The sequence below is a fragment of the Hippoglossus hippoglossus genome, chromosome 19, assembly GCF_009819705.1.
Source record: "Hippoglossus hippoglossus isolate fHipHip1 chromosome 19, fHipHip1.pri, whole genome shotgun sequence".
Lineage (NCBI taxonomy): Eukaryota > Metazoa > Chordata > Actinopteri > Pleuronectiformes > Pleuronectidae > Hippoglossus > Hippoglossus hippoglossus.
Window position 1 is genome coordinate 17,636,912 of NC_047169.1, and position 23,416 is coordinate 17,660,327.

The following is a 23,416-nucleotide window of genomic DNA, read 5'->3' on the forward strand; positions in this document are numbered from 1 at the left end:
ACCCCAGTTGCGCACTAACACAAAACAAAATCTAAATGTGTCCCATCTATGCTAACAAACAGCTGTGAGATATGGCTTGTTCATAATGACAGTGATAGAAGAGCAGCCAGTGCTCGGATACTGCTCACAAAGGAGCCACTGGAAATTAAATAAATATCGTTCCACATGAAACATTAGCCACAGGTCATCGTCTGAATCCTTAATGCTTGTGCTCGGCATGAGGAACATACTTCTGTCACGATAACAATACAAGCGTGGTTGTACGTTATATGCAAGTTGTCTTAGTGTCAGGTCTCTGTGAAATGTTATTAGCTTTATAGGTGATATGCAGTAATAAGGTGTCTCTGGAGTATGTTTTACACCAAAAGTCACACATAACAGCATCACATCATCAACAGCCAGTGTTTGACATATCTTAACTGGCACACCAATGACCCTCTGTAGGTTTAATCCTCACTTCACTCACATTTCAAACACTCCTCCACAAAAAAAAAGGAGAATCTCCCAACCTGTTGAGTGGCTATAAACAACGGCACCAAAAACACCTTTTATCTTATAGACAAAATGGAGTTCTTGGCACTTTGGAGGTGCAAGGTTCCTTCCTTCAAGACAACACCTCTGTAAGTGCATCTTGCAATTCCAAACATACCATTCTTACCCATGACCTCCGATACTATTAATAAATACAGTGTCTGTTGTGTACCCTGCAGTAAAATCTTTAGTCAGACTCATCAAACAAGACATCATGCTCTGGTTTACTTAAGCAGCCGAGAAGGGAAGAATCACTTTAACAGGGGGGGTACTTTATCATTACCAATAAAAATGCCAGGTCATCGTACAGGGCTGTGAGATGGGGAAATGTCACTTTTATCATTCTCTCACACAGGTGGAACTTCAGACAAATTCTTTGCACTCTGGTAGAATATTTAGAAAAAAAAAGAAAAAAACCCAGCAAAAAATCAACAGGCACACATCTTTGAAATAAATAACTTGACATAACAGGCACAGAAACCCTCAGTCACACATTGTATTTCAGTGTATAGTATGCGTCAGCTTTTATGTGTATGTATCCCTGGTCTCTTAGTAGCGTTCAGGAGACCCCCCACAGGGCCTTAGTACTCACCCAGAAGTACATCATCATCTCGGCTGAGAGGGGATGGGAGACCAGGGGGTGGACGACAGGGGTATGCAAGGACACCGGAGAGGACAGGGTTCTTCCGCTTTTTCTTGCTGTTTGTTGCCGTCTTTTCAGTACGCCTGTCCTGCTCTGAACTGATCTTCTTCTACAGTCAGTTGACTTTTTTTCTCCTTTCTTGTTCTCTTGAACCCGTCTGCCAAGTGTTATCTGGTGGCCAGCTAATTGCCCCTGTGTTTGTGGTTTTGCAGCAGAGTTATAAAGTTCCTTTATGTGTCCCTCTGCCCCGGAAGACAGTCGCTCTTCCTCTCCTGCAGACTCCTCAGAAGCGTGACTTTGCCTCTCAGAGTCGCCGCTGAGGCTTTTACGCCGCTTCTCTTCCCCCTGAACCTTTCAAAAAAGTCTTCCTCCGCTTCTTCGCTGAAGGGGGAAAGAAAAAGAGGGAAAGAGTAAAGAGAGAGGCAACAAGGGAGAAAGTGCTGAGGGGTGTACCTCCCTTTTCTTTTCGTTCTTTACTTCACTTCTCCTTCTTCTGCCTCTTCTTACTCCTCTTCTCCAACTTGCCACTCTTTTAAACCCACTCAGCTCTTCTTGCTTTCTCGGTTTTTCTTTCTTTGCTTGCTATAAACTGAACTACTGCCTATTTCACTGACATACACTAAAATCTCAGTCTGAATACTCTCTCTCCCTGTGCTTTTCTTCGTTTCTCGTTCTGGGTAGCTTCGGTCCAACAGCTCTGAATTGAGGGAGGGCAAGTCTAAGACAGACTTTCTTCGACAGTGTTCCAGGGTAAAGAGCGCTGGAGAGGCTGGGAGGTGGGAAAAGCTTGAGATCACCACACGGTACAGTAGCACAGAAGCTTTCATCCGGAGAGAGACAAGTGCAGAGGGGATGGAGGAAAAGTAAGGGGGGGCAGGAAAGGGAGAGAGAGAAAGAGAGAGAGGAGAGACGGAGGGAGGAGGGATGAAGAGATGAGCTGGTGGAGGGAAGCTGGGTGACAGGCTGCAAAGAAGTTGTGGGAAAGCCAAACAAGGAGCCGGAACGAAGGAGGCAAGGCAAGACTAGATGGAGGGGGAAGGAACAACGACAAAGAGGAGGCAGCATAGCTTGTTGTTGCCTTCGCTAAAGAGCCAACAACGTCAGCTGGTTTCATTAGGTTGCACTGGGAGCATCAGGGTGGAGGAGGAGGGCTGGAGGTTCGGTGGTGGTAAGTGTGGGGGGGTAAGAGACAACAGAGCCGTAAAACAAATTTCAATTTAGAGTGCTTGCTTAACCTAGGAGGAGAGGATGAACAGGAGGAGAAGTAAAACAGCTAAACTACAGCAGCTGCCTCTCTTTCCCTTGTTCTTTTGTTCCGTTTTTCCTGGTCGGCAGAGGAACCGGTGGCGGTGCTAGTGTTTATGTACATGTGTGCATAGTAGTGTGTGTGTGTGTGTGTGTGTGTGTGTGTGTGTGTGTGTGTGTGTGTGTGTGTGTGTGTGTGTGTGGTAGTTAGCTGAGATAGTCTGGGCCACAGGAGTGCAGAGGGAATAATGGAGGCTGCCATGCTGTGTGTGTGTGCGTGCGTGTGCGTGTGCGTGTGTGTGTGTGCTCGTACATGTCTCTTTCGGTTGTGAGGAGAACTCTTGGTTCAAAACCATCATTGCGAGGTTATTTTGGCCAGTCCTCACTTCCAATGGCTTTTTGATGGTTAAACTGTGGTTTTAGGGTTTTTGAAGTCTTAGGTTAGGTTAAGGGAAAGGGTGGGGGTGAAGGATTTAGTTGTGATGGATGATGTTTGATTACGGTTATGGGTTATTTATTTTCCTGTATCCTATTGTACTTTATATTGTTCTGTACTGTAAACTTAGAGCAAGCTGGCACAAGAATTACCTTCGGGATTAATAAAGTCTTATCTTATCTTATGTAATGCAATGTGTGTGTGTGTGTGTCTGTGTTAGATACAATCACACACACACACAGAAATATTTTTTTTACAATTCAGTTCTGAATCTGTATCATCATCCACATAAATTGTGTCTTTGTACCTGCATATAGTTGATGGGCGTGTTTGTGGACGCGGCATGCAGACAGAGAAAGAGAGAGAGAGTAAGAGAGATAGGTGGGTGAGGGATGGAGTCTGCCTCAGCACATTTACCCCCCCACACCACCACCCCCACCACCACCAGTACAGTCGATACACCACTGAGGCAAGCTGCCACGTTAACCCCTTCACTGCCTGAAAAGCTGCAGTGCACACACAAGGAGCACTAAAAACAATGGACTAAGTGGAGACGTCTGGCTACTCCCGCGTCACTCTAGCGGCTTTCAGACATACACTGAACACCGGAAATCTTGCAGAAATTTTCCAGAGGGGCTGTATGTGACAATGTAAAAGTCAGAGTCACTTGTTACCCCTAAGTCCTCTGGTAAAATATCCGGAATGCATATGAGAACCCAGCAAAATAAAATCACAGTGAGCAAGTGGGCATGTTGATGACATCTCTAAAATGTAACGAATGCAAACAGAACAAACGCACAAATATCTCAGGAAGAAAAAGAGGTGCCACACACACCGACAAAGACAACGGAGACAACGAGATTAGAGAGCTTTAATGAAACGGGCCGTTCCCTGAATGTTCAGAAAATGTTTCTGTTGTTAACATGTCTGACTCTGACACGGGGTTAGTTCATGTCTGAAAACAACCAATGTGTCACTGTGTCAGTGCCACATTGGAATTAATGTCAGACAGAATTTGCATTTTGGTTTCATAGCTGAGAAATGTGAAAGAAAATCAATCTTGTTAGGAAATCATAAATAGTGCAGCTCCTGAGTAGTTTAATCCTATTTAATTCAAACTTGCACTGTAAGAAAAATGAACACCAATACAATTTGCATCTAAAATGAAATGAGATTTATCGATTGAATTAAACCAACGTTTTTTTCTTAGGGTAGGTTAAAATACTGACTTGAATGTTCCGTGAAGTTCTTGCTTTCTCATTGCTGAGGGACAAAATGGTGAATATCACACCTCTTTTTTAATTTTTGAATAAATCCAATTAATAAACCAAAACCAGCAATGAATGTGTCTTACTAACAAGTATTGCATTGCACATTTTATTTGGAACACCCAACTTATACTTGGTAGTTCCTCACTTTGCTCTCATCGAGCCTCAGTTCCTCATGGCATTGACTCCACAACATGTTTGCTGAGACTTTGCTCCATGTTGAGCTGCATTACATCATTCCTGCACATTTGTAAGCTGCACAGCAATGCTGCCAACATCCTGTCCTACCACATCCCACAACTTTTACTGGATATAGATCGGGTGACCAGGGAGGTCACTGAAGCTCAGAGAAACTCAGATTCATGTTTCTGAAAGCAGTTTCAGATGACTTTTACTTTGTGACATGTGGAGTATTATCCTGCTGAAAGTAACCATTAGAACACAGTAAACTGTGGTCACAAAGGAATGAACATGGTCAGCAACAGTACTTGGATAGACTGTGACAGTCAAACCATCATTGATTGGTATTAAGGGTCCAAAATGTAAGTCCAGGCTATGCTTTTTTTGTCAAGTGTTGTCAAGTGAGCCTCAGATCTTGGTTCTTGGCTTGGAACCTGATGTGGTGACCAGTCTGAGTAAGTAAACTATCGTTGTATGTTTAAAGATCCCGGGAGATCCTAGACCCTTTATTCCTTATAAAGGGTCTAGTGGAGTGTATCAGATTCTTTTGGGCTAGACCATAGTTGTATTTGCTAAATATACATTCAAATGACTAATTGATTACTCGATTGTGAATATCTCCTTGGGCACCAATGAAGACTTATATTATATTACCAATAAGTCTACACTGTTGCATTGGGTAATGTGTCCAGCCAATACCACAAACACACATACATATGCCACCAGACTTTAAGGAAACAATATAATGCAGGAAAGAAAACTCAATCACAAACATAAACCTTTCATTCTACTATGGACCCTTTTGCAGTAACTACATTTTGCTATTAAAATAAGGAAAATGCAAATAAAGTCATATACCATGATTAGAAATCACTGAAGATGGTGACATGGAGAGTCAGTATATTCTATACATGTACAAGGATGGGTTAGGAAGTCTACAGGACTGGTTCAGAGGGACGAATCATTATCATTTTTAACCCTCCAACCAGAAATGAGGAGGAACGTCTTTTAAGATCTGCTCCGGTGAAGTGCAGAGTACGTTTCATAATAAAACTGTATCAAACACTAAGTGTTTCGAGTTTTCATCTTTTCTTTTCATTTTCCAATTTTAGTTTTTGATAACAAACCAGACCATCACCAACAACACACTGCAAAAAATGTCATATTTCATGCTAACTTTGGAACATGAATTGATGTTAGGTACTAATTCTGTTTGCTTTCTAACACTAACTAAGTTGACAGCATGCTCCTCACACCCTCTTCAAAGGAAGGAGTGGAATGTGCAGCAAATTTCTCAAACTTGAGGCATATTGTCATTTACCATGTAAAAATGAAATGAGCTAGTTCTTAGTATAGCTAGAGTATGAATACCAATTCATATACAGCCATTTGTGATGAAAGAGGCTTTCTTGAAATAAGCCCATTTACATACATGTATGGATGTCTGCTGTGCAGCCTAGGCTTTCACTCTCCTTTATTTCTCTCTCTGAGATTACCAAAAGCTGAGAGATGGTCTGGCCTCTCTCCTTTTCCCTAGAAAGTACCATGTCGAAGCTAACAAGTTATTTCAGGTCTGGGTCATGAATAAATTAATCCAAACCCTGAATATGAGTGAGCTTACGCTAAAAAAAAAATTAATAAATAAAAGATGACTGGTGCTGTTGTCAGGGTCTAGGAGAAGAGGTGCAGGTCGGTCAAGAAAGATGTGGACTATGAACACTGTCTTCATCTTACAAGTGATGTGTCTCCATGATATGTGCGTCCCATCATAATGAATAAACCCATTCTAAAGTGTGCCTTCAACAAAAGCTTTGCTTCTTTACACATGAAAAGGATGATCTTTTACATCCAATACATGCTAAGGATTGGGTAGTATTTTTTCAAAAACTCACATTATTAATATGGATTTTTTTTTCTCAATATTTGTTAAAAAAAAAATCTAATATAAAATAAGCATATTGGAGTAATCATAATATTGCTCAGGTAACCATATTGTATATACACACATAAGCTGCAGAATAAATTACTTAACCAATTTGTCTAAATGGCTGAATATGTCACCTTTCCTCGACTATGAGGTATGTGATGGATATTTAAGATTTCATAACAAATGCTATATGAGAAGAGGAAGGGATTAAAAAGACCCAAAGACACCCCACACACACACACACACACACACACACACACACACACACACACACACACACACACACACACACACACACACACACACACACACACACACACACACACACACACACACACACACACACACACACACACACACACACACACACACACACACACACACACACGAAAAAGTGCTGCATGCTTTCTGATTACTGGTAATGGGTCCTGATCTTTGGTAAGGAACGCCAAACTAGCAGTTACCACTCAGTGGGCAGAGTACTTTATGAATCCTAGCATAACGCTTGTGCTTGTATTATTTTTCCACCATGGCCCTGATTTCGGAGGCTGGATAAACATGTTCTTTAAGTTTAAGGATCACAGCCACACATGGTGTACTGCTGCCACTTACCGAGTGGATTCTACAATATCTATTTAATGTAGAAACAAAACGTTTTTGTGATATGGAAATAGACATTGTTGTGGCGAATGGGGTATTAGTGCTGTATTTGACACCATAGATCAGGGGTGGGGAACGTCCGGCCTCCCGGCCATATACGGCCCGCAAGATTGTCTGATCCGGCCTGCATTTGGCTTCTGTGCCTCTAACATTTTACTGGTCTCTCTCTCACCTCTCCGGGAGAAACAGAAAATGAAGCGGCGATGATAGAGGTAAACTCGGCTACGAGTGGTTGGTTTTCTTCCAGTCTCTGTCTGAGTGTCCTCCCTCCAAACTCCTGCTGACCTGCGCTTTACACTACACTACACACAAACATACACACACATACACACAAAGTCCTAGGTGAACTGCTGGAATTCTAACCTTATACAATACAAACCTTGAAGCTCATGTAAATCATAACCATCGCGTCCTGTTTACTGAGCTGGTTACATATGTCCTGTGCCAAATGTTTAATATTTAATCAAGAGCTATTTGTGTTAACAGAGCCAGAGAGCCCATTTATTTATTGTTGTGTGTGGTTTATTTTATTAATGTTTTATGTATTTAGGATATTTCATTGATATATAATTCAAATGTCAAACTTAATATTCTGAAAACGTATGTTTATTGCTCTTTGAAAGGGTGTAGCCTGCTTGCACTGATAATGCTATTGTATTATTAATTAATATATATGTAATATTAGAAAATTAAGACAATATCGTTCATCACAATATTTTCTCGGACAATATAAAGTCCAACAAAATGTGTTATCATGACAGGCCTACCTATTTATGTTCCTTGCAGATATCCAAGCAGGATTGTTATTGCACAATAAAATATCCTGAACTGACTCGATATTGAATTGAATCGAGACCTTGTGAATTAGAAATTAATCGATTTGGGAAATCAGTGGCGATACAACCGTACTTAAGGAATGCCCAATGTATATGGGAAATGTCAAGAAAAGGATTAATGTGTAATATTGCATTACAAAAAGTCACAGTGAAAAAAAAACTTGAGCACACCAGTACAACCAAAGTAAAAAGTTAGTCTGGAGCCCTGTTGTGATATATGTGTTAATGATAAACAATAATTTAATATGGCCCTTTCATGTTATGAACATGAAAATGGCCCTCGGAGACTCGAACAATGGAGACTCGAACAAATAGGGATTCAAACTAACAGCTTCAAGGCTTGCATGTGTTTGTCATAGTTAACAATGACTTCTCCATGCACACAAAAATGAATCATTGAGTTCAGCAAGGTTCTTTACTTGGATCCATACTCTTTACTTTAGCTTCCTTAAAGCAATAATATCAGAAAGCACCATATACATTCCCATTGCTATGCAGATGACACAATGAAGCAATATTAATCAACTGACAGTTCACATCTTGGTTTGGCTTTGATTTTCTTATAGTTGCTACCCTGTAAAGGTTAAGGGACCCTGTTAGTCATACTTACAACAATAACCCCTTCGTTAAATTATGGAGCATTGTTGTTTGTGAAAAGACAAAACAATGACAATTGATGATTGAATGGGAAAAAAAACCCGCCAATAATCCAGCACCCTCTCTTCTCTGCTGACTCGCCCTTTACTCCTTACAGTCAACAGTCAAACTTCCCATCAAACCTCCCATGGCTACTAGAGGGCTATATTGGATATATTGGCTTTAACTAAAGAAGACTATCATTTTTTTCTTCAACAAACAGAATCAAGAAGATATTTTCAGTTTCTCCATCAAGGTATCAACTTTTCTGGTCTAACAAAATGTCTGGGAAAGGTCAGAGATTCAACTTGTGGTCCCATGCTCTTTGCTTAAATTCTCCAGACTTGTAAAATAACAACTGTTGAACCCTCTTAAAACTCTTGCTTTTCATTGCAAATGGCTGGAGTAGAGGCGATTGCTTTAAGCAATGGGATCTGAGCTATCCTGCTCGAGGTTTGGCTGCAGGCGTGTGTTGCCCCTGCATCGCTCAACTTTTACATGAGATAACTCTGAGTCTTCTGTACAGCACTCAGCAACTGCTTTTTCCTGCTAATAGAAGGGAGGAAAGGTTGTCTCATGTTGGCATGCTCTGTTGTCCAGAAGAAGAAGTGAGTGCATAACATTTTGTTTGATAATCAAGCTGACAACATGAAATAAAAGTATAATAACAATTTGTTCTGTATACAACAAAACATTTTTCATGTTTTAAGAAAAACTGGCCTCATATAGTACTGGAATCTATCCTCAGTAACTTATTTAATCATTTGAATAGCTTTTCCAATTTATAGTTGACTTGCCATAATCTGCTATTTAACTTGTTTCTTGGGAAATAAGAATTCTTGCCTTCAGCTTGAATGAAAGTAATGTGTAACCTTCCTCTCATAATTAATAGTGTGTTGCTACAATATAGAAATATCTTTATATAGAAAAGATAAATACAAACATATATATAGTGTATATAAGTGTTAAAAGGCTGTCTTGCTTCAGTTAAATTTGTTCTTTTTGAATTTGCTAAGAAAACTCTGCAAGTGCAAAACATCCATATTTTGCTTAATGATCACAAGTGTCATAAAAAGACAAAAACCAACAACTGTTAGTATAGAAGTTTTGTGGCAATAAATTTAAACTTCCCTACACTGGCCTAGCTTTTCAGAGCTTCACTTTGTTGCATAAAGCAGTGGTCACCAACCTTTTCGAGCCCAAGATCACTTTTTTAATTTAAAACTTAAGCCGGGAAGCTTACCAGGGTGGTAAGCCGAGATCTACCACCCTGATATCTTCCACTTAGGAGGGTCATATTTATTATTTTAGCAATTTCTGTTAAATGCTCTATGTACGAGCATATAAATACACAAAGAAAGGCAGTTTCAATGCACAATATTCATATTAATATAAGTTAATATTTACATCTGTTCAATGCTAAATATTTAGCTTCTCAGTTCAACGATATGTTCTGCAGAGGAGCTGCTAAAGCAGCACAATGTTTTTACATTGGCTTTGCCTTAAATATGGCCATAAATATGACTATTTCCTTGTAAAAAAAGTAGACTTGTGTACTCAGTACACTACAGTATAAAGCCTTGCATCTTCCGCTCCTGCAAATATTTCACAATAAAAAACCCTTTTTTAAACAAAAGAATGGATTCGGTAACGCTGGAGAGATTTTATTTTGAAACGCATTAAAGACCTTGTTGAGTTTTGCCAGGTTCATAGAGTAGTAAATGTTTGTTATTGAATTATTATCATTATTATTTTTACATTTAATGTTTATAAAAGTGTGGAGGCCCACAGTGGTGTCAGTGGTGTTGGGCCTTTGGGCATCCATATGTTCACAATAGATGTGGCTTTCAGAAAATAATTAATATTAATATTAAAATATGTAATAATAATTGAACCACTACTAGAAAATGTACATTGATCCGTTAATGTATTATATACAGCATTTTGTATATATTGGAGCATATACTGAGCAAAATGTATTTTTCTACATACTAGTTTCAATGAAGGCTATTCTACGTCTGACCCAGTTTGACATTGTGTGTCCGCCACAGCAAGTGGCAGCCTGACACAGCAGCTCCGTCTCCCACTTTAACTTTTTAACTTCTTTCTCTACTCATCCAAGGAAGCGCAATAAAGGCACATCTTATCTAATCTTATTGTATGTCATCTTTTCAACGACTCACATTGTTTTGTCAGTGGCAAAGGAGGAAGCAGCAACTTAAGGTTTGTTATTTCCAATTTGGTGAATGTCTTGATGATTTGGTTTTTTTTTTCTTCACTGCGAGACTCCTCCTTCCAGCCTCCCCATACCTTGCTTTTATTTGCAAAGCAGGGACACAGGCCATTCCTGTATTTTGGGCAGATCCTCCTTGTCAACCTTCAGAATTGGTTGTATCACTTAAGTGTAGAAGTCGATGGCTTTGAATGAGCTTATCAAATCACATCTTCACTAGATGTACTACTCCATGTTTCAGATTTGTAATGCTTAAAAGAATTCTAATTTCATTAAAGGCAGCATATTTTGGTTGGTCAGTGGTCAAATCTGAATGAATACTTATCTTTTGGCCTTGGTATTGTACAGTACCTTATTTTCCCCTTTCAGAAGCAAGTTGGAAGGATTGTGTGTAATATTTTCTCATACATTAATCATATAAAAAAAAAAACACAACTAAATTGCCAATACATTTTCCTTGTATGGATGTCGCAAATAAGACCACTGTAGGTGACTGTCATTCTGTCACTTGACCCTTCCCTTACAGAAGGTAGTAATCCCTCAGGACTTTCCTCTATACTGCAAAAGTAAGCATTCATTTAATTCAAATATCATAGGTAATTAAAACTTTAAATTGAGACCTCATTTGATTTTAAAAGATGAAGGAATATATTGACATTAAATCAGCAAGTAAAACTGATGATCGAGTGGATTGCTGTCATTTGCCCTTATTCTATTCATGTTGGTCTTGGACCATACGTTTATAGAGCTAACACCATGTGGCTAATAATTAAAACCTCAATACCTTTAAAGGTGCTGATCTGATTGATCTTTCTCACATTATGTGGTTCTAACTACTATACATCTAGTAGAGCACTCGCTGCATACCTCCACCAAGGGCCCAACAGTCCACTTATGAAACCGCATTTAAATTCATTTAAAATATTTAGATTTGGATCCACACCTATTTGCACACAATCATAAATATGAGTCTCCTAAGCATGCCTACTTCTTTTCATCAATGTCCATGAATTATTCTTTGAGAAATCAACAGAAACATTGAAATACACCAAAATAAGAAAGTGAAAATCAAATGCAGATGAACACATAACCTCCTTGGCAGAGGTAACTGACCAAACAAAAAGACCCTAAGACCCAAAGACAAATGTTTAATGCATTGTTAGGCTGCCAAGGCATGAAGCAGCCATGTTTGTACAAATCCTGCCCCACAGGAAACACTTTGGTCCAGACATTAGTGTGTGTCTGTGTGTGTATGAGTGCGTGTGTGTGTGTGTGTTTGTGTGCGTGTGAGAGAGAAAGGTGAAGCAATTGCTGCAATAGACGAACCATGGGAAAGAATAAAATCCATGTAGAGCAGGAGGTGTAAAAAGAGAAAAAGATCAAGAACTAACCAGTCTGGTGACAAGGGGAACCCCAAAATGCCAGAAGTGCTCGTTGAGCAGTCCGCTGTACACCACGTTGCCAAACAGAGCAATGGTTCCTGGTTTGCACAGACCACTTCCTGGCTTGGTTTCTGCAAAATGAACACATATCATTTTCATTATTTATGATGAAGATACAACATAAATTAGAATACATGATACCGAATTTACTGTACATAGGTTTCAAAAGAGCCAGTTCATAAAATACATCGGTCCTGAAATAGTGTACATGCACAAATTTCAACTCCTTTCCACATTATTCTAATCTTTCTGATGTTGTGTGCTGTGCTTCCTCTCCCTTCTTCACACCATCAGACCCAGCCTCCTCCTTCGAACAGGGAGTAGGAGAGTAATGCAAAGTTCTGTATCTTCTATCTATTATCATATACTGCTTCATTTTATGTGTGTAATTGTTTTTACTTCTGTAAAATTGTATTTATAATCCAATGATCACCGCGTTCCCAATTAGGAGACACTTCACACTTAAGCGCTAATAATAATAATTATCACCCCTATTCAATTTTGGGGGGAAATGTAGAAATACTCATTGTGCCAGTCTGCTGCAGATTAGTACTGCATTAATTGGAGAAATATGAATACATAATCAGAAGTCGAGTTTTAAGCCTGAAAGAAAAGTGATTTGATACAGTTGCCAAAAAGGAATGTAGTAAAACACAAATAAGCAATAAATCACCTCTTAGACAAGTTGATTAAATATTGGATTGGAAACAGAAGACATCCCTACATAAAAATTGTTCAGCCTTCCCCAACATTAGATTATTTGAGTGTTAGGGTGTCTTTGGGTCCTGTGGGCCTGAACACAGTAACAGTGAAAAAGAACAGAGGCATAGATTTTATGTCTGTGATTGTCATTAGTGCCACCTGAGTTTGAATGAGCCTTATATAAATTCTAATCCGAAATTTCTCCTACTTTTGTCCACATGGTGAGTTTGTACAAACATTCCACATCAGATTCAACAAATGCTATTAACTTCAAAAGTTTGTAAATGACGTGCATAAACATAATGAACGTCATCCGCATGTATTTGAGTGTGTGCACGACGATAGCAAATTAGAGTAATTATTGCCCCAATAATACCATATAAGGCTACGCTTCCTGTCCAATGTTGGAAGTGTTAATTCGGGTCCTCATTTAAGAGATCCACAGAGGAAGGTCCAGACTTTTAGCATCGTCAAAAGTGGAATTAAGAGACCGAATCACCTGTGAGTCGCAGTGTCATGGAAAAGACGAAGAAATCTCAGCAATTTTTGAGATTCTTTGCACCATCAGCAAACTCAGAGTAAACTCAGAGCCACACCACTGGACTATAACCCAACTTTTGGAGTATGTCAGGCAAGAGTAAGACAAGCGCCCAGAGGAAAAACTTCGACCACAGACCCTGCCATGCTTCCAGCAGCTAAGCTAGCTAACTCCACTCTGATCATCTCCGACCTGAAAGCTGAACTGGAGAAAAATAGAGCAGCCATGTCAGCTGAAATACAAGCTTCATTGTCTCCTATTCAGACATCTTTAAATACAGGTCAAATCAAAGTGGAGAACTTTGGCCCCTCGTATGACTGCACCTTTCCATTATGTTATAAAATGTTTCCTTGAATCAATGTTGTAGTAGGGTTAGGGTAATACTGTTATTGTTCATGTTCACAGTTACACGTGGCTTCTTTTACACTTCTGTCCATCCTGGGAGAGGGATCCCTCACATGTGGTTCTCTCGGAGGTTTCTACATTCTTTGTCCCCTGTTAAAAGTTTTTTTTTGGTAGGTTTTACTTGCGATTGTTGAGGGTTAAGGGCAGAGGATGTCGCACCTTGTTAAAGCCCTATGAGAGTAATTGTGATTTGTGAATATGGGCTATAGAAATAAAATTTGATTGATCGATTGATTGATTGATTCAGTCCCGAAGGAGAGAGCCTGCAGATGAGGTCTCAACCCCTAACAGCTTGGACTGATGGCAGAGCTCCGTTGGTAGACAACCAACGGCGTTTTGGAATAGACCACCTAGTTCCAACAAAAGGTTATCGGTCAACAAAACCACAGTCTGAGTTCCAGCCAAGGGTGTTCATAGCACAGCGGTACGTTTTTAAGCAGGCCCAGTCCAATCATTTGATTCTGCTATTTATGACTGGGTTGATGTAGGTGCCAGAACTATAATCTATAAATGTACTTTTATAGTTTCACTCATTCACACATACATTAGTTCCCATTAACATTTTCACCACACAATCCCCCTTTACCATATTGCGTGCCACCATCACGTATATTACCACCTTTACATTCCATTGTTTGAAATCCATATGGTTAATTTATTCAATTTTGCATATTTCCTGTGTTATCAGCCTAGTAATTTCTTCCTTACTAGTAGATATTAGACAATAATCTGCATATTTTATACCTGATTGTTGCCTTTGTGTTCCCATGAAGTAGAGACCAGAGATCAATTGAATTTGGAACTCATGCCTTCATAACCTGAGACTGATTTATTTATTAAATTACATAAATTTGCGCTGAATGGAACTGGTGCCACTTTTTCACAACGAGTACAAAGTCGTCATAGCACTAGACTGTAACGAATTATGACATCTGAATAAGGAGATTGGATGAGTGAGGCTCTCCTCTACACTCTGTCTCATTGCACCAGTTCATCCTCTGTGCCACGATCTGGACTTGGCCGGTTTCTCCTGGCTCTGATTAGAATGGGCTTGACATTCCATCACTCCAATTAGTTTGGCTCGGCACGACACACACACACACACACACACACACACAGTGTTTTTGAGAGACAGAGACAGAGAGAGATAACTGTTCTGTCCGCTACCCCACTTGGCTCAACTGTACAAGAATGGAGGGAGGAGAAGAATTTAATTTGGGTATATGGAGGAATTTGGAGGGCTGGGATCTTTTGTATAGGTCTCTCGTGCTTGTCTTTTTTTTTACCCTCTCTCATCTTGTCAGCAGGGCAAACAGGGGATTTTAAGAGGGGCAGTGGTCTAAATTCATAAATAGTAACTTTTTGTCTTTTCAGACTTATTTTTATTCAAACACGACATGACATTACTTGACATGCTAAATGGCAGTTAAGCAATGCTAAATACAAATAAATGTAATGTATTCTCCTCATGTGAACATGTTAATCAACCTAATCTTACATGGCGGCCTCATGGCTATCCATCTCTTTCCACCTCTACACAGAATGTATAATTACTTCAGTAATCACAAACAATAGGATACAACCGCCATGTGCAAACATATTAGGTTATTATAATTCACATATATCATATACTGAGGCTCAGAAGACATCTATTTTAGCAACAATTAGATAAAAAGCAATTCAACTTCAAATAATAAGGTTTAGATCATGTGTATTAGACACGTGTTTATTTATTTGTTTTAAGATAAATATTTGTAATACTTTGATATAAATTTTCCATACTATGTCAAATATACTGGAACAAAATAGGGCTCACGAGTACACCATTATCTGTATCGGTATCTGTTCAACCAACTAAATAATCAGTATCTGTTCTGCCTTAGAATTGAGCTTCAGATCAAGTTTTTGATCACAAGAGTAAGAGAACTATTCAGAACAAGTTTTTTATAAACTTCAGTGAATAAATCAATGAGTAGTATTAAGTAAAATGCAGGTTTTCATACTCAACGAGTTTACATACTTTTTTATTGTCTCTTTTTATCTTACTTTTTAAAAATTGAAGTGTGTGAGAGAGAGGAGCACTCGCTCCGTGTGCGTCCAGAGTGGTGCACTCTGACTCGACCAGTAGGGCCTAGAGCTTGGCCAGTGGACGCTGAGAATATATGATCATAGATAACGATGTTACACGTTAGTATCCCTGTGGACAGAGTGGCTGTGACAACGACATGATTGTAGCAGCAGTGAACCTTTTATAGGCTCTGTGTAGGGGAGGAGCTCTGTGTGTGGCTGGCCTATCAAGGAATCATGTGGACACATGAGGATTTTCGTTCATTACGAGTACGGATATTGACACATTTTACTCAGATGGTACTCGTGCTCCGTCAAAGTACATTATCCGTACCGGATAGTCGTTTCATCCGAGTATTCGGCTCAACCTTAATATAACAGTCCTGTCTACACTTTACCTTTATTTGTTGGCCTTAATTGTCCTCGTGCTTAGCAGATGTATATTTCTTTGTACTACATTGAGAGCAATGAAAAACTGATTCTAATTCAGATCCAATAGGACAGAGAGGGAGAGAGAGAGATGGGTTGCAATGCCCTATTTATTAAGGTTTGTGATCGTACATACAAGCATTAGCTATTGAGAACAAATGTGGTTTTTACTATCCTGACTTTTAAATATGTGTTGGTTGATTAAAATGTCCAATTAAAATGGATGGATAATGTAATAATTAGCTAGCATATAACTAACTAGCCCTCTGGACAATACGAACAAATTAAAAACGCTGTGATGTGATAGGACCATTCCTTTAAGTGGGCACAAAAACTCAACCATATTCAATTGATTCCCACATTACTAACAGAAACTATCAACTACTACCATATGCCAAATATTTCCATTTCTTAAAGTACCTCAATATCAAATAACATTAAGATTACCACAATATTGTTAGTTTATGTGACCAGATACCTGTCTCCCTAAATGTCATCATTCACAGACATCCGCTAACTTTAGACTGCCTGCGCACACGTGCATGTGCTCCATGCAGTGCTCGTCCGCAGCTGCAACCATGGGGGGAGGGAGGGGCGAGTGAGAGAGAGAGGGTATGCAGTCTGCACATCAATCTCCGACCGGATTTGTTTTGTCTGAATCAGTCAATATGTCTGATCCGCTTGAATCGGTGGGGCAGTGCGCAAAAAGGAAATTAATTATTCATTTAAAAAAAAATTCATCCCATAAAAAAGGGCACTCTTTCTAGTTGGAGGTAAAATGGCAGATGCTTAAGCCCCCCCTGAGGTCTGTACGTGCACGTGTTTGCTTTTCAGAGTTGGATGTGCCCGGTACAGCCTTACTGTACCAATTTATCATATCCTTCTGCTGTGTTCAGCACCGCTTTCTCTATAAGCATTAGCCTACCTCCCAGAGTTTATCACTCTCCATCCTCCCACAAAAATGTGATCCACTGGCAGAGTGTGTTAGAATGGGAGAGAGAAAAGGGGAAAGTGAAAAGGATCGGAAACGCAGCAAGACAGAGACTTCTTTTTTGACGGTAGTATACAGAGAGAAAAGGACAAGCAGCAGCATGTGCAAATAGTCCATACATTTTTACATAGCAGGAAAAAAACAGGTATAATTAATAATATCATTGAGGGTCTGATGTACTAAAGTGTGCCAGTGGGACAGAGCTTTGTGACAGCATGAACCAGGACCCCGAAACTGAAGCCGCAAGTAGAATGTACTAATCATCTCACTAACTGTCATCACAGACCAACCAAACTTTATAAAGATCCATCACCTTCCAAAGACAAAAATCACATGAACCTGAAATCAACCAAAGAATACAAATTATTCTGATGATTTAAATTAGCTGAATTGATTTAGTCATGTCTGTGCACATGATAATATTTTGAACATTAACATAATATTTTCAGAATAACTAAACATATCTGGTAGGTGACGTGACTTTATATGTGAGCTTGAAACACATTGTAATGCGTGCATTATTTGACAAAAAACATGACATTATACTATAAATTTTAAGTGCAAATTTGTATTATTTCTCATTCATCACTAATCATTCATTTAACTTCATTAACTTAGGAAAAAGTGAGTGAATCCTTTAAAATGTTCCGCATTCATGTATGAATTTCTCCCAAATATGATCAGATCTTCAACTATGTTGAACAAGAACTGTCTATTTTAAATAATTAGTTTGGTGTTCATAAAAAATCATCAGCTGATGTGAACGATGGGTAACAATAACATATGTCCAGGAGTAAGGAGAAACAACTGCCTTCATGATCTGCTTGATCTGACAACACTTTTTTGGAATCTGGCACTTTGGTGCAGGGGTAACCCATCCCTATCTTCAGGACTGCCCTTGTACAATAACAGAGCTTGTCTCATTATCACTTGAATCATACAGTTTGACCATGTCAATGGGGAGTGCTCATTAAATTAGAAGCAGCCTGGCAAAGCACAAAAACATTCAAGAGCAGAACCGATACAATTTCAAAATGGTGAGTTACAGAGATATGGCAAAGGAAAGAGCCATTCACAAAATTTGCTCACATCGTCAAGCACTTTTATTTCTGCCAATTTTATTTATCCTTAAGCACTTTTAGAGGTCCACGGATAGTATGCCCAAAAAATATCCTCCACTGGACTGAATACTAAGGATACCCATTCACAGGCTGCACACAGAGAACATATTTGAAAAGTTTACTTTGAAAGCGAGTACCTGGGGCCTCATTTATAACCATTGCATACGCATCTTTCAGACGCACACTTTGGGATCTATAAAAACAATCTTGAAGAGAGAAGTGTGCACTTGTACGCAAACTTTAACACATGCGTACGAACATACTGGAGACAGGAAAATGGCGAGGGGAATTGAAGCCAGATAATTGATCCACTTCATCATTATACGTTAGAAGCAACAGTGTTGTTTGTGCTCGTGAAATATAATTGTTTCATAAGAACCTTCAATTGAACATAGCATAAAACAACAGTTACAAAGTCATGTGATTAATAGTTTGATACATTTTGAAACAGTGCCTCTTTATCAACAAGAACGACAAGTATGATGCTGCAGGCGATTAACAGCAGCAGCAACACGTTACCACTCAGTGTATTTTCTTTTATTAAGGATATCACTGCTTTGGCCACCAAACAATCTGTCTTTCTTCACCTCCCCCTCACCAACAAGCTCCTCCATGTTGGTGTCAGAAAATTGCTTGATGCCATGATTCACCATAGAAACCGATTTGTCAGCAGGACAATAATCATGACGAGCTTTGCATTGAACACTTACGGTTGAATGTGGGCGTGTAGAGGGCAGATCCCCGTATGCACGTTTCCAGGGGGAGAACGATTTTTAAAAAGGGGAACATGGCCTTCAGGTGTGCGTGCGCATGGTTTTATAAATCTGGATCTTATTTTGCTTACGCCATTTTCGGCTTTTGTGTGCACATAGACTTTTAGTATGAATCATACGCACCATTTAAAAAACTGATTTTCCTCAGTGGCACTGCCTCAGTTGTCCGTTTCTGAGTCTCTTGTACCATGTCTGTGCAAACGTAATCACTCAACAATGACCCAAACTGGGCTGTTCTAAAATGCAGATGTGGACAGGGTGTGTAGACTTCAAGTGCAGGAGTTTTCTCTTTTACTTTTCGGCAAAACGGCTACAGAGAAAATCTACTGACTAACTTAGACCGCTCACTCACTTGAAGCAGCACTTTTGTATTGTTAGCTAAATACATGAAATATCAAAAGTACAATTCATATATAGCCATTTTTACAACAGATCGTTTTAAATACACTCAGTGAAAATGGAAACTTTTTGTATTCCCATCAAGCAATCCAAAAGGAGCCAATAAAGTCTTCACAGCCCATCAAGACAACCATTGGATTGGTCAGCAACAATACTTATGACTGCTGATGCAAATCATAAAGCCCAATAAAAGTACACGGATGAGCTGCTGTGGTTCCTTATTACCAGCCAGTCATTTTGGAGCTACACACACAGCTAGGACCACATCTTAGTTAATTACAGAAGAGATTTACACAGTACTGCACTGTTGAAGGACTTAATATATGGCGCCCTGCAGCAGCAGAGGGTTGATTCAGTGGTCGCTATGCACCTACTGACATCTTCTGATATAAACCTTGGCAGTCAGAATCCTGACTTTATTAGATGTTTCAGGGATGTTTAGGAAGTACTGCCAAAACATACTGCAGAAAACCTAAATGTCTGCCTTACATTACATGATGCAATCTCACAAAATGAACAAAGGTGAGGAGAAACTTAGTCAGCAGAGATGGGCAGGGGTTGCTGAGTTGTTGTGTTAAACTGTACATGCTTGGTTTTATTCATTTAGGAGACGCGTTGAAGTGTTTGATAAAATAACCCCAGTCCCCCCATCTTTTTTTGTTTCCAAATGTTTGTTGTGAGATTATTTTTTGGCATAATTTATCACTGCATGGCTAAATCAATGATTAGCATCCTTATGGGTTAGCTCCAAATCATAAAAGGGCCTTGACAAGCCTTCTCTCCCGTATAAACACTGAACGGCAGTCCAATAAAACAACTCTGAATTGGCATATACAACAGCAGGTCTGACCATATGTATATTTAACAAAGTGCTGCACTTATATAAAGTAAAACTGATAATTGGAAGACTGTGTGTATGCTTGTTTGCATACATATTTGTAGTATTTATGATATTATGAACAAAGAAGCACTACAACTTACTTAAATCCATGATATCAGTTCCTCTGCTTTGTTTTTTTTAGGAAACACAAGATCACTAATTCAAGCTTCTTTTCTCTAATGGAAGATTGTCTCTGGTATTGAATGAAGACCATGGCATTTGGTTGAAACCTACAAATTGTCTTTAAAAAATGATCTCTCCATGAATAGTTTTCTCTGTGTTTGAAAAATTGGGATGGTGGAAAACATGCTGGTAAAACAATGTTGCGTTCAAAGGCTTTAAAAAAAAATCTGTGAAGTTTTTAATCTCTTAAAACAAATTACTATAAAGACCTTTAGCTAAACTGGTAAATGTGGTTCAGGCTTCCTCTTAGTGAACGGCTGAAGAGGCTTTGCACATGATATCCAGAAAGCAGTACAGGGTGAGCACACAGCTGTCCCACACCATGCCTTCTAATAAAGAATCTTGTCCCATTGGCTTGAGGGCCCATATTGGTACACAATAACAGCTGCCCAAGTCTCCTCTTATCTCTACAGATAAGACTACACAAGACTTGGTGTGTGTGTGTGTGTGTGTGTGTGTATACCTGACACTGGTATCATTCCACATCCCTGATTCACTTTGTTACAGATTAGCTTCAGGCCCTCAGTTCACCTGACTGATTTCTGCTACTGCAGCACTTTAAGCCATGCGAGCTCTGTTCTAACTCTATTGTTTTTAAATAACTATTTTATCTCTTGTTTCATGGCCCCTCTTTTTCTCCATTTTTTCCCCCTTGTTTCTCCTTTTGTTTGTAGTCACACCTCCACCTTTCAACTTACACAAATCTTTTTTCTGTACTCTACGCCTTGTCTCTTCCTTACCATTCATAAATATTTTGTTAACGCCCTTTTTTTCTCCACTTTCTGCTGTGTTCCATCCTTCCCCAACTTTTCCACCATCCCTCCCTTCCTCTCTAGCTTCATCCATCCACCACCCTCTCTCCCTTGGCTCTCCACCAGGGACAGCTGGTTAGGTGTGTCTGCCTGCTCCCTTCAGTTTAACGGGCCGGGCTACTTGGTCAGCTTTGATCCACTGCCAATAGCCTCAAGCTCCGGCAGGTCCTCAGGCATGCCAGACCAGGGCCCTTGAGTGCTTAACCTATCCCCACCATGGCACCAGGATTGCTCATGGCAAATATACAGAGTGGACTGTGTGTGTGTGTGTGTGTGTGTGTGTGTCTTTGGTTGGGTGGGGGTGGGTATATAAGCCTGGATCATCACTCTGCTGATGATCCAGCAAATTAGCAAACTAGAGGCTCATGTCTGTGATGAAGATGCCAGATTTTGAATTGAGATGTGAAGATTTGCACAAGTTTAGATACAAATGTTCACGCATACATTCTTGACATACACAGATAAAAGCTGTCCTCTGTAGTATGAGGCTTTTGAGCTTCCATTCACACGTTACCCTGTGCCAATGCAACAGAAGCAACCTGGCATTTAGCTGCTGGTATTAAAGACTTAACTCAAAACACAAACAGTAAGGGGTGGATGTGTTCTTGTGCGCAGTTTGCTTTAAAGCACGTTCTCAAGTGAGTTTGAAACTTGCCACTCTCCACCTCTTGGAATCAAGTCACATTCCTCACCTCTGTCAACAGTAGAGTAAGGGTAACCGAGCTGTGTGCTGGCTCCTTCTCATGTCATCGGTTTATTCCCATACACTAAACCCTAAGACTAAGCACTACAAAGCCAGCTAACTGTACAACAATTAGGTTAGCAGACATATGTTTAATTATACATGCTAAGTCATGCCCCAGCTTTGCAACAGGGATAGAATGCAATGAATTATTTAGAATATACAAATATTTGTTTAAATCAGATCTAAACAACAGGAAGCAAATATTACTTCATTATTTCACAGTGGTCTGGGGGTGCAAGATATTCCTCTGTCCAAATTTGTTAAGCACATTTGTTTAGTCACTGTTTGCCAGAAGGATATGGGAAATGTATGAAAATGCTCAGAGATGGAGAGAAAAGAAAAATAACAGCGTGCAACACTTGCGCACGTAAAGGGCGGGCGGTTTCTGGATTCTGGACGGCACTCACAGCTCTTCGCAGTTCAAACACGAAAGCAAATGTGTTCCAAAAAAAATTCAGAAGAAAGTGTCAGAGTTTGTGGAGCAGGTGGACCCAAGATGCAGAGGCAGAGGTTTCAACAAAAAGTGTCCTTTTAATGGCAAAATATCTACCGAAGAGGGAAAAACTACTAAACAGGAAAAGAAACTAGAATAGGACTTTCAAAAAGTCTATCCTGAAAAAACATAGAACACACTGGGGAAAACACTAGGAACTCACAAGAGACGGCGATGACGCAGAGGACTGACAAGCACAAGAGACGAGGCATTAATGACAACGACCCAACAAGGGGACGCACAGAGACAACAGGGAAGGCAGGGGCAATTGAACACAGGTGGAACACATGAGGACTGGTGCAGACAATCACAAAGGCGGGAAACAGGACAAAGACAGGAAGTGAAGATAGACAACACACAAGGAGCAGAAACTACAAAATAAAACAGGAAACAGAACACAGGAAGTGGGAAAACATGAGACACAGGAACAGGTCATATACAAACATAAACACAGGGATAGACATGAAACACAAGGAGGTGATAATCAAACTGAAAACACTATCATAAAGAGGCGAAAAATAAACAGTCCGGAGACATAACCATAACAAAATGTGTGATTTTCTTTGCAGCTTCAAACAGTGGAAGGCCCTGAAGCTGTATTTGAAATGGGTTACTGGGGGAGATGAGCATAATTCAGACCAGGTGTCTTCGAAAATACAGATCGGTAGTAATGTGTCCACTCTAATAGAATACTATGTAAGAACAGATCCAATTAAAGACAAACATATACACACACAGACATTTCCACACTGTTGAGGAGAGCGATAATCTGCAAGGTCAAGGGAGGTGTAGTTGATGTAGTATGTGTTACACAGGTGTAGTCAGTCTAATGCTTACTCCA

At 39.7% G+C, this 23,416-nt stretch overlaps 1 protein-coding gene across 3 annotated transcripts in view; it reads right to left on the bottom strand.

Annotated features, from left to right (window-relative positions):
* The window catches only part of rbfox3a (RNA binding fox-1 homolog 3a), a 556,640-nt gene that overhangs the window by 183,796 nt on the left and 349,428 nt on the right, over positions 1-23,416 (bottom strand). For 2 of the 3 annotated variants that reach the window (XM_034571195.1, XM_034571194.1), the window contains exon 5: positions 11,987-12,108. In XM_034571195.1, the coding sequence (XP_034427086.1) occupies positions 11,987-12,108 (122 nt within the window). Of the gene's footprint in view, positions 1-1,123; positions 1,556-11,986; positions 12,109-23,416 lie in introns of those variants that run through there. The other variant, XM_034571196.1, reaches the window with a different exon arrangement.